General features: G+C 51.1%; 1 protein-coding gene across 1 annotated transcript; it reads right to left on the minus strand.

Moving 5' to 3' along the window:
* Positions 1-13: 13 nt before the first annotated feature.
* Pea15 (proliferation and apoptosis adaptor protein 15) lies at positions 14-9866 on the minus strand. Its single transcript, XM_032915516.1, has 4 exons — positions 9688-9866; positions 3518-3691; positions 2064-2219; positions 14-1903 (listed from the first exon to the last, which is right to left on the minus strand). Exons 2-4 carry the CDS (start codon positions 3687-3689, stop codon positions 1839-1841), a joined length of 393 nt encoding a protein of 130 aa, XP_032771407.1. The 5' UTR covers positions 3690-3691; positions 9688-9866; the 3' UTR covers positions 14-1838.
* Between the last annotated feature and the right edge of the window lie 2791 nt (positions 9867-12657).

Below are 12657 nucleotides of genomic sequence, written 5' to 3' on the forward strand. Positions count from 1 at the left end.
TGAATCAGTCAGATTCAGTACAGTCAGTCACCTTTATTCCAGGGTTAGAACAAGGCCGTGCACGCTGCAGACAGAGGAACACAGGCTAGGGGCAACCTCACAGCAGCACGAGGGTAGCAGGGTAGGTGAGTGTATTAGGGCAGGTTAGTGTGTTTAAGGTTTGTGTTTTTTGCCTTACAGAGAAACTGCTGAGAAGCACCCTCTCTCTCTCTCCTGTGTCTTCATAAGGAAAGCCTCCGTCTTAACTCCTGTTCTCATGTAACACCCCAGATGGAAGGATGTTGCCCATAGTTCCTTTCTCCCAGTTGTACAAGGATTTCTTGTCTCAAAGGAGATGCCAGGCAGGACTAGGGAGACTTAGGAAGGACCTTTAAGGCAAAACTGGAGTCTTAGAGGTGTGTGTGTTAAGGCAGGTGTCTGCAGCAGTGGCCAGAGGAGATGGGCAAACTGGGCTCAGCTAGGAAGTGAGGGTGCTCTAGCCAGTCTGGCTTCAAGAGCCCTCTTCTGACAGCTGGTCCTCCCTTCCCTGTGAAGTTTTGCTCCCACATCCTAAAAGCTCCTACCTTCAACTTTCTCTAAATTGTCTCTTAGCTCAAATGTAAATGCAATGTTTGTTGTGATTGGTTGAAATGTTTTCTGTTTCTACTACGTAGCAATTTGGCTCTGCCACTCCCTTTACTGTGGCATTCCCCCCCAACTCCCGCTCTGGCCTAGACAATAAGTTAATGCTAAAAACCACAAAAAAGGGCAGACATGGCAGTGCGGGTTTAATATACATATATGTAGAATATATATGTACACACAGTTAGCACGGTCAAGATGGGGAAGGGCATCTTGGGACAGGGAGGAGGCTGGGTTCACTCACTGTACTCTAGTGGCTTGGCTGTGTGGCATTCACAAACCCAAATGAGAAAGGTGACCAGTCCCTTCCTGGATTGAATGGGGTGGTAGTCAGTGCAAAGGAAACACTGTCGTTAACTTATCTCTTGCTTGGAGAATTCCGAACTGGAAAGTGGAAAGGTTGCCTACAATACCCATATTGGGACTCTGCAGGTCGCGGTTAAAACCTAAGGGATCTCATTCCCCAATTCCTAGGCTCCGGGTCAGTATATCCAACAGTCTATCTAGAAACTGAGGAGCGAGAGTGGGCCTTTCTCTGCCTGCATCCCTGGCTCAGGCTCAGCAGTGCATGGTCCCAGCATAGTCTCTCCAGAGCAGAAGTTGGGGGACATCAGAAGCCGGCTTCTCCACTGGGGTTTGATCTTTGGGACCAGGAAAGGAGCTAGTGGTCTTCTCATTAGGATCTCTGCTCATCCACATCCCAGGCCCGTAGCAAGGGCACAAAGGAGGGCCCGCTGGCACTCAGGAGCCCCTCCAGGTGGAGGTGGGGTAGCCTCTTGACCTTCCTTCCCCACTGGTTTCCTTTAGATCTAACTATCTCCGCCATACCTCATCCTCACCATAGCTCCTCAGTGTGGGGAAACGCAGGCCCTTTCTGCTTCCGTACTTTAAAGATGTGGGGAAGAGTGGAGGAGAGGGGAGGAGGAGGAGTGTGCCAGTTTCTGTTTACATAGAAAAAGCGTCCACCTCCCCTTACAGTGGGGGCAGCTAAGCCCCCCTCCCTTGACTCCAATCCCCTCATGAGGAGGAGGAACTAGATGAGCTAGACAGACAGACAGCCAGAGCGTGCGCACACGCACACACACGCGCATAGTAAGGGTTAGGACCAAGTTAGTAAGTGGGTACGGAGCAGGGTGTTGCCCTAGCCCCTCCCATTGAGGATGGGGAAGGGAGTGGTCTGATGAAGATCCAACCTTCCTCCTCTTCCTCCCCCTTGCTCAGGCCTTCTTTGGTGGGGGAGCCAATTTGATGATTTCTTCCTCAGAGGGCTGCCGGATAATGTCTAAAAAAACAAAGAGGGGGTGTGCCCAGGGATGGAAGTTGCCAGGCAGGCCCATTGAGTATCAACCTCCACTCCCCAAATTCAAACACCCTTCCACTCTAAAAATTCAGTCAGACAGAAAAGGCAGAGGTACAGCTGTGCCAATGGTATGGCCTCTTACCTTTGTACTTCTTGGCGCTGGGGATACGGGTTAGCTTGGTGTCCAGCTCATCCTCCTCAGAGATCTTCAGCACACGGGTTCTGTAGTCAACCACCATCGTGAGTAGGTCAGGACGGCGGGAGATCTCAAAGATGTGCTCAATGTAGGAGAGGTTATCTGGAGAAAGGCAGCTTTCATCAGAGTTAGGCTTTCTTTTTTTTTTTTTTTTTTCCCGGAGCTGGGGACCGAACCCAGGGCCTTGCGCTTGCTAGGCAAGCGCTCCACCGCTGAGCTAAATCCCCAACCCCCAGAGTTAGGCTTTCGAAGTCAGCGCCTACCCTGTCAAACTGGTACTCTTGGACCATGTCTGAGTTGCTGACTTTGGCTTTTGGAGGGGACAACAGTGAAAGAATGGGCTACCAAGCCAGGAAAAGTTTGAGGCAGCCAAACAGCTTGGAGGATTACTCCTTAGAGGACAGGCCGTTAGCCAATGAGATTTTCTAGGGTGTAAATGGGAAATTCAGACTCTGGGCTAGATATCAAGACCATCCTGGGGGAAGGGACAACAGAAAGGCTGCCTTCAAAATTAACCCACATCCACCCTGTCCCTTTCCCACTTTCCTTCCAAATGAGTATCAGGGAGAAATCCCAGACACCACCTGGAACAGGGAGGTGAGATTTATAGCCAGTCAAAGAGACACTCCAAGCCTAGTAAGGAAAGTTACTTAATTGAGATAAAGCACAGACACCACCAGGCTGGCTTAAGATTGCCATCAGATCATGTGGCTCCTGTCCTGATTGTTGCAATAGTCTGAATTGTAATAGGTCCTCCTTCAGCTTTCCGCCCTACTGTCGGACTCTAGCCAGACTAGTTCACACGAAGGACTCTAGGGTGACTTCACTTTCACACACCTGTAACTCAGCTGCCTCTAATCAGACCCAATATTTTTAGCACAGCTAATGTGGACTGTGTTCTTTTGCTTAAGAGGCTCTGGGTTCTACCTTAGACATCCCATTTGCCTTTGGGGTCAGCCTATTAGCAGCAGCAGCAGCAGCAGCAGCAGCAGCAGCAGCAGCTTGAGCCCTGGGCCCTCTTGCTAAGCATACATGGCGAGTACTTTTCCCTGCTATCCTGCCGGCACTTGCTTACAGACCAGTTGACCCCACAAGCCCCAGCTGCATGTATTGCTCTAATCCAGTGTCTGTCTCCCACCTCTAAAAGTAGGTAAGAAATCGTTAGAACAGTGGCTTTACCACCTTTAAATTCTGTTTTCATGTGCTGTTGTGCTTGTAATGATAGCACAGGGGCACTGAAAAGTGCTTTGCCCTGATAAGGCCCATGAAAGAAACCTGTCTGACGACGACTGTCCTAGGGCCCTGCACGCTCTCAGAGCAGATCACTGCACCCGGCCTGGTCCTAGGGTTTCCCTTTGTATTCGCTCCTATTTGCCGAATGAGCAGAGCCCCTCCACAACCTTTGTCCAGCTTGTTGTGGCTCTCCAGGAAGCTAAACCAGGCACTGCCTGTAGTGATCTCTTCACTCTTCTCACTGGGGATGTCCTCCTTGCAGGCTGACTTGAGCTGTTCCAGGTCTTCAAGGGTGATGTTGTTGGTCAGGTCCTGAAGGAGAGTCCCGTACTCTGCCATGACTGGAGGGGAGGACAACAGAAGGGAGTGAGCAGCCTGAGCTTTCTGTGGGGTCTGTCACTTACTTCAAGTACTTACCAGGGACTCCCCCCACCCCCAGCAACATGCACACTTGCACATACACTTTGTCCTGCCAGGGGGCCTCACAGAGAGAGATTTAGGAGAGGGAGAAAAGGAAAGCCCTGCGTAGCAGGAAGAAACTTTGGAAAAGTAGGAGCCAGCATGAAGCCTAGAGTGATAAGTCACACACACCCCACCCCATACACAATCTTTTTCTTCTTTTTCCCTCCCTTAACAGTAACCCTGGCAACAGCTCCCCTGACTGAGGAGGCGGTTACCATGGCAACATTCTCCAGACTTTCTTGCAGTCTCCCAAGTACCCCCTCCCCAATAGCTCCACCTACCTACAACTCCTCCCCCTGTCACAGGCTTGCCTGGCAGTGAGACACTAAAAAGGAGCTGGAAGGATTGGTTCAAGCCCATGTGTCCCACCATTCTTCCCCAGAAGCAAAGGGGTCCCTTATCACATCCTCCCACCACTCCACAGATGACCTTGGATGTGCGCCTGGTTACTCGGCCTGATAGCTGGATGGCCCCTCCATGCCTGCTTCTGCATTAGATTATTGGGTCTTAGGGTAGCAGGGAGCAGTGGGCCACCCCCCTTTGTGAAACTCATTTTCTCCCTTGATAGTTTACTGGGCCCCAACTCGGCCTCCTCTACTAGCCTTTGTGCTGTGCCTGCAGCCCCCGCGCCCAAGAATACCAAGCGGCTGGCTCTGGCCCCCTGCCCAGTTCCCAGGCAGGCTGGGTGATAGGGGGAGGGGAGTTTAGATGTAGCTTTCAGAGTATGGCAGCAAGGGGGCTTGCTAACCGTTTATCAACATCCTTCGATACTACCTTGAGTCTGGCCTCCCATAGGCAAGGCTAGATCTGACCTAGGCCTTTGTACCATGTCTTTCATGATCCTTAGGTGAGAAAGGAAACACCCAAGGACACTCTTTGCTGAGATAGGAACTATGGCAAAAATAAAAAGGTCAGACCTAGGGCTGGAGAGATGGCTCAGAGGTTAGCACTAGCTTCTCTTCCAGAGGACCTGGGTTCAATTCCTAGCATCCACATGGCACTTTACACTTGGCAGTTCCAGGGGACTTGACGCCTTCACACAGACATATATGTGCAGGCAAAACACCGATGTTTTTTGTTTTTTGTTTTTTGTTTTTTTTTTAAAAAAAACCCTTGGACCATGGATTTGATAAAATGTAAAACTCCAGTGGTAAGCTAAAATCAGAGATCTGAGCATAGTAACTTAGCGTCTAATTCCAGTACTCAGGTGTCTGAGGCAGGAAGATTGCTGCACGTTTAAGGTCAGCCTGGACTACACAGCAAAATCTTGTTTCATATAAGGACCTGTTTTCTGCAACGAGTCCACTTTTTTATAGTCAGAAAATTAAAGCACTGAAACAGTAAACTATATCATAAACATTCTGTGGCTAGACAGAAAGGTGGGCAAGAAACCGAATGACCTTAAACCTGACCGCTGCTGCCCATGCACCACCCAACTCTGAGCTGAAGCTGGCAGATCAAAGGGGCCAGCTTGACAAACCTGTTCTCCTCCATTCTAGCCTCTGTTGTAGGGGAACTGAGGCAAAGCCATGAAGATTGCATAGTAAGCATGGACCCAGAAGTCCTTCTTCCCAACCCCCTACTTTGACCAGAATAAACAAACCACCCTTGTTGGCAGGCACCGTGACAAACACAAACAATAAGCCAGACAGCAGGGCTAGCACGACCCCCAGAAGAATCGGCAGGGAACATTTTGACTTGCACACCCAGGTGCCACCAGACAGAAGGGCCCAGCAGTGGTCCTGCCAGGCAGGGCCAGGGACAATGCTCTCTGACTGTCAGCACCAGGAACCATCTCTGCCTGGAAATCTAGGTCACAGCAGCTCTGGAGCCCAGCCCCGCCTCCACTGATAATCCTAGGGCAGAAAAGGGGATGTGGGGGAGGGGCTGGAAAAGTAGCAAAGGATGGAGACAAGAAGACCCTGCCCCAAATGAAGCACTAGGACCAAACCCTCTTTGGAAAGGGGGTCACACTGCCTTGATTTCACAGGGAAGGAGAGTTTGTAAATATGAGAGCTGCTGTGGGAGGAAAGTGTGGAGTGCTGTGAGTGACTCTCTTGGGAGGAGTTAAAGATTTAGGGCTCTGGATCTAAAACACAGATCTACTGGGGTGGTAGGCGGGAAGGGATTAATGTGTGTAACACACACACCCACAAAGGTTGGGGGCAGTAGGTAGGAGCGTTCCCAGAGTAAAACATACAAAAAGGCCCTATGGGGACTGTGGGCAGAAATGTACAAGGTGGGCTACGGAGAGATGGTGTGCACACCCGTGGATGTACACACCCGGGTGCGCGCACTTGAATGTCACTGGGTGAGAACAGCCATGTGGAAGATGCCGTAGGTGTGTTTGGATGTTCTGGTAATGGAGATCAGTGCAGCACTAGCCTCGAGCTTATGTGAGTTGTATGTTTGTATTTGAACCAGTTGAGAGTAGTCAAGAACATTTACATAGACTCACATCCAGAGGGGAACCTACACTGTGACAGAAGAGAGTTGGCCTTGGGAAGGCTGCACATGAGGTGTGTGTGTGTGTGTGTGTGTGTGTGTGTGTGTGTGTGTGTGTGTGTGTGTGTGTGTGTGTGTGTGTGTGTGTGTGTGTGGGGGGACTAAGCACGGAGTCCACAAGGCTGAAGGCTCCACTCAGCTGTTACCATAGCAACCTCAGTTCAGGGTGCCCCACCCCCCAGTCATCGGAACAATGACACTGCCATGGGAAGTGCGAGGAGTGTTAGGGGCCAGAAAGGATAGGAATGGGGGCTCTTCGGGAGCAGTGAAGGAATCGAAGCTACTGTCTGCCCATGGGCAGCTGTGGAAGAGGCACGGGCAGAGGAGTTAGGGAGCATGTTTTAGGGTGCAGAATCTCCTGTACGTGACTTTGAGGTTTTACTAATCAGCTGCTGTCATCCCTGGCTGGTCAGGGTCAGTCTGGTTATGGTGGGGCTCACGATACCATACAGAGACTTAGGATCTGTAAGGGCCTAAGGAAAAGTCTGCCCTCCTGGCTCTGAAAAATGCCCATCTCTGGAGCACTGGGCTGAGGCCATTCTTGGGACAGGATACCAGGGCAGGAACTGAGAACCGGAGCTCAGGCTGCCAGGAAGTTAGTTCCTTCCCATCTCATTCTGCGTTCTGTTCACTGCTTCCTCACACCTACCTCTCGCAAGCTGCCTGGAGGCATAGCCAGAGTGCCGGAGAAGGGGCCTGTGAGGCAGATGCGAGCCCTGAGTGCGAGCCCTGGGTGCGCTCAGAGCAGCCTAACACAGATAACCACCTGTGGTGGAGGTGGCAGCACCAGAAGAATTCCTGAGCATTTTGACACTAATGGTAGTGTCAAATGCTAGTAGATTATCCCCTTTTCCAGAGCATTCGGTTCCAGATAGGAAATGGGAAAAGGAAGCCTGAGGAGTAAATGTTACCCCTTCCTCCACATCTGCACAGCTGCCAAAGGCTGAGGGGGAGGAGCCATGCTACTGCAGCCGCAGACACTAGAAGGTCGATTCCTAGGCCCTCACTCCAGTCAGCCAGCCTCGTCTGAAGTTGGGAACTGGAGGAAGTAATCAACGGAAACAGGTGGGAAGGGCGTGAGCAAGGCCGCAGCTATTGTGATTTCAGTGCTACCTGGGCCTCAAGTCCCGAGAGCCAGCGAGTGTTTCTTTCAGTATCTTAACTGGCTTCTTCCCCCAGCCTTTTAATCTAGCTTTGGGTATCTCAGCAGACACTCTTCTTTCTTCCTGTAACAAAGACGAAGGTTTTTACGGTCCCAAGGTCAGCCCGGGAGTAGGGCTCCAAAATGTACATCTAAAATGAAGAACAGGTTGCCCCTGGGAAGGGAAAGGTCATGCCCAAGATGGAGGCAGCCAGAGATAGCTGGCATAGGATTAGGCAGGGCAGAGCAGGCTTCGTGGTTGTGAGCAGGGATGGGCCCTGTGTGACTCTCCCCAGACTAGCTAGCCGTTCACGTCTTTCCCAGCTTTTCCTTTCCTCGTCTAGTTCCTCTCTCCCCAGTCGTTTTTAGTTTTTCTATCTCAGCTACCCTTCTGGGGTGTGTGTGTCTTTTTTTTGTAATTTTGTCTCCCACCCCCCTCCCACCTTGGAGGACCCAGCCCAGGGCCTTGGGCTTGACAGGCAGGCACTCTACCATTGAGCTAAATTCCCAACCCCCTTTTATTCTTTTAATGGGCATTCAGACCTTCCAGTTCTTCTATTCATTCACCCCATTTGGGGGTAGCCATGGATACATTTGAACTTCCTAAGGCCCAGTGTCCCCACCTAAATACCCAGAGCTACCATAGGGAAGGGATGAGCCTCAGAACTGAAAAAGAGAAAGGTTGGTTGTGAGGAACTGAATGTGTATGCTGGGTGGCTACGGATCAGCTCACGGAGATGGCCATCATGACATTGTACATGAAGATATGTGTGTGAGGAACAGTGTGGCTCTGTGCCCTTCTGTATGACAGTGTATGGACACCTGCCGAGCACAGGTGTCACACAAGTAGCAGGCAGCCAGGGATGCTGGCAGCTTAAGGCGTGCTGGCAGTTTCCCCTCTAGAGTGTTTAACCACAAAGGGAAGGGCAATTAACACTAATCGCTCCTACAGCCCAGGGGCCAGACACATAACCTAGAGAAGCAATGTCCAGCCCGGGGGCCAGACACATAACCTAGAGAAGCAAGACTCCGATCTTCACAGGTTCCTCCTAACTCCCTGCCTTCACCCTCCCTAACTTGTGATTCTCTTTAGCCTCCTCTCCAGCAATCTTCCTGTTGCCCTGGCCACCTCTTTCCTTTTCTCTGTGGTTCTCTGGCCAGATCTCTCTGTCTTCTCACACATTCCTCTCATTCTCTTCTCCCTCTGACTTGGGTTCCATCCTTGGCTGACTCATTCTTTTCACCCTCTCCCTGGCTTCTACTCCTCCTCCATCCTTTGGCCCTATTGATGTCCAGAATCTAGCCACTCCCAGGTACCCTACACTCTAAACTTTCAGTCAGCAACAAAGGTTACAAGAAGCCCCTCACCCAGGTGAGAGCACGGGCTCACCAGTCCTTGAGGTATTGCCCACTAAAACTACAAAATCTAGGTGTGTTTGTGGACAGTGGCCCTTTCCACCCACTACTGAACATCCATTCCTGTTAAGACTGATGTCTTAGAGGTGGTGCTGGTCAAGGAGACTCCACATGGGAGGTAACAAACGGGCTGTGGTGGGTGGGTGGATGCATAGTGCAGGGATGTTGTGATTTGGTTTGTATGAGAGGATGTGTGTAAGTCACATGGGTGTGTGTCACTGTGTGGTTGGCTGTCTTTTTTTCTTAAAGGTGTGTTTGTGCCCCTGTCGGTTTTGACACGGATTATTTTAAAAATTAACTAGGGTCTTTATATTGGCTACATCATGCCTACATCATGCCCCCCAGCTCCTTTCCTACAGGCAAGCTTCCACCAATCCCACTTTCCTCCGACGCAGTAAGCTGGGCGTGAGAGTACCCGAACCAGTTGCCCGCTGCCGGAGGAACTGAGGCAGGGCTGAGTTGAGCCTGGACGCCTGCAGAGGCGAGTCCGAAGCTAAAGCGAGGAGGGAGGGGCGGGAGCTGGCCTGGCTTGGCCGGCTGGGCGGGAAGCAGGCTACATCCTAATCCTCAGGCCCCATCGGACTCCCAAACTGCTGTTCAGCACGGAATGGGCGGATGAAGCCACGCTGCCTGTAGCACACCCCAGTCTCTGGAATCATCGACAGAGACGGACCCCACGGGGCCTGACACCGTGGACCTGTCTGAATTCTCAAGCTCCCCTATTTGTCCCCTGCGTCCGGGATCGTGACCCTCCAAACCCAGACCCCCAAACTACCTCCTCCCCACGACACGTCTCCCCTCTCCCCCTCTCACCGCCTCCGGAGCTGAGAGCTCAGGGTGCGGGCACTCCCGGATCCCCGGTTCCTAAGCAGCGTCTGGAGCCTGCTCCTTGGCTCCGGCCACCGCTGCCGCCGATCCTGCCGCCGCCGCCTCTTCCGCCCGTGGAGCAGAGCCTGAGCCCAGCACCGCCTCACCCCACCCGACTGGCCGGTGATGTCAGAGCCGGGGAGGGGCGGGGGGCGGGGAGCGGTGAGGAAAGGGGGAGGGGAGGCAGGAGGGGACAGGGACTGGGGACTGGGGTTCTGGAAGGCTCCTAGGATGGGGACAGGACTGGGATGGTATGGACTCTGCCTCTTCCCCTTCAACTGTGGGAAGATTTTTTTTTCCTAGTGGGTCACTTTCCTGCCCTCTGACCTTTAGATGACCACGATGGCCAGGACCCCCAGAAGGCAAATCAGTTTGGATTGGGGGATTTGGAAGGCCTGTGGCCTCTGGGGTTCTCCTAGCTACTTTGCTTTAGTATTTAGAAAAACCTCTTTCCTAGCCTTATAGATCAGAGAGAGAATCAGTAGGAAACGATCAAGTTTATCCACGCTCCGAATAGAAATGGGACAGGGGCAGGCACAGGCAGCAACAGGGGAATCGCTTTTACTTGGCCCGGAGCCATGATCTCTTCTATATAACAGCAGCTGGACCCCTGTGCTCCTCCTGCCTTTCCCAAATATACCCCCGCACACACACACCGACACCCCCACACCCCCACACACTATGATGTAATTTTATTTTCTGGGGAAAAAAAGCCATGAGCTCAGCATGCAAATATAGACAACAAAGCCACACTTAGCTGTCTCCTAGCTCTGTCCTTCTGCCTAGGCCAGTGTGATAATTCTCACTTCCCCTACACCTCAGGGACTTTCCTCCCCCAGATTCTCAGCCAGGCTGAAAGAGGGAAGGGAGACCTGGAGAAGCATAAGGGGTTTCAGCTCAGCTCTGGAAGTGTCTGACCCTGAGAAGGTCTTCAGTGTTTGCACCACCAGGAGCACCCCATCTTGCCTTCAGTTCCAGCTGACCAGAGACCCCTCTTCTCATCCTCAGATGAGCCCTTTCTCTCTTGGAGCCACACTTCTGGGAGAAGCAGGTCCTGGTCCTGCACCTTAGGTTTCCTGTACAGCACTTCTCTTTGCTAATCTCCCCCAGCGTGGCTGCCCGTTGCCCCTTTGAAAATAACGAACATAACCCTCAGAATTTGCTTTTGCTTCTGATTCGCTCTGTGCTGTAATCTGTCTGGCTGACCCATCTTTGAGCCCCAGAGTGATGGCACACTTGTGCACAGACATGTACCGTATAAATGAAATCAGGCAGAGCAAGACACAGAGAGTGTGGACTTCATACTTACTCTGTTTCCTTAGACAGTTTAAGTCCATAAAGTTAAGGCTACCAATGCTGTCTTCATAGGGTTCTTCTGAGAATCAGGAATAAAAGGTTTTTAGGGATTGGTACCAGATGAGTGCAGAAAAGAAAGTCAAAGTCACTTAGTTTAGTATTTTTTGCTGATCTATATGAAGCAAACCCCATAATATTTTTATGATGTAACCTAATACCCAATTACCTATTAGTTATCCAGTACATGTGAATAGGCTGATTAAACATTTGGTTTCTGCCTTATAGACTTCTGCAATTGTCTCTAGCAGTACTCCCTAGATTTGACTTTGGAGAGTGAAAATGTCTCTAATCTCGGGGCTCATTCTTCTATATGTAGACATCCAATAACTTTACACTGCCTTACCAAAAGCTCATATCATATATAACACGGTGGTATGCATACGCCTGTCATCTTAAGACTTAGAACGTTGAGGCAGGAAAATTCCCGTCTTGGGCTACATAGCGATAGCCTCTCTAGAAACAGCATCAAACTGTCTGCTTCCTTAGAAGCTTGTTTGGGATTTGGTCCTTTCATGCTTCCAACTTGAATGTGTTTACTCACACCTGAGCCTGTCCTGGGGATCGCACACGTCCTTTTCAGACAAGTCCGACAGGTCCACGTCTAGGAGATGCTCTTGGTTCAAACAGCAATACCACCTCATTACCACGGCCAGAGTCTCCCGAACTTACTCTGATTAAAACAGTTTCTGACAAGGATCAGGGCTCCTTGCCCCTGCCTCTTGACATCACCTGCCCTCCTTAAGTCCGCCGTGGCTTTTGCTGCCAAATGAAACTTTGCCTTTCCCGGTTCGTAGGATTTAGTTCAGACATCTCTACAAAACAACCCCACGATGCTTACCCAACCTCACGGCCACAACTTGAATTTCTCTTTACTTTTCAGATCTCTGTTATGACAAACACGCCCTGCCGATGCTTTGAGGCTTTTGTTTGTTTGCTCCTTTGACTGGAATGTCCTAATTCCTTTGCCTCCAGTCAAAACCAGGAGAAGGTTTGTTTCCATTGTGGAAGTCCCCAGGCCCATTTTGCTGTTTGTTTGTTGCTGTTTATTTTCTGAGACAGGATTCTTCTGTGTAGCCCTGGTGTCCTAGAACTCCATCTGTAGACCAGCCTGGCCTCCGATTCACAGAGATCCACCTGCCTCTGCCTCTGGAGTGTTGGGTTGGAGGTGTGCTCCACCGTCATCCAGGCTTCCAAGCCCATTACCCCTCCTCCCACCCACCTTGTTTTCCATCCTTTATTAAACAAACACAGGACAGTTCTTTATGTACCGGGCTGGAGGAAAATAGACCGGAAGCCCGGGTTCCTGCCCTCAGGACCCAGTTCAGCAGCCGTAGAACTGAAGAACTAACGGGTGCATTAAGTTCAAGAATGCTATTCAGAAAGGGCAGTGGGACCACTGAAGGAGACAGACAGCGGAACCATCAGAGTCTGGGATGACCGCACTAAGAAAGGACAGTGGACTCAGTCCTCATGTTCAAAGAGAGCGGCTGGGAGGGCACTGTTAAGCGGCACATGATCAATTAGATATTGCTATTTTAGGGTGCGTGTCTCGATGTTTCA

The sequence above is a fragment of the Rattus rattus genome, chromosome 10 (genome assembly GCF_011064425.1).
Source record: "Rattus rattus isolate New Zealand chromosome 10, Rrattus_CSIRO_v1, whole genome shotgun sequence".
Classification (NCBI taxonomy): Eukaryota; Metazoa; Chordata; class Mammalia; order Rodentia; family Muridae; genus Rattus; species Rattus rattus.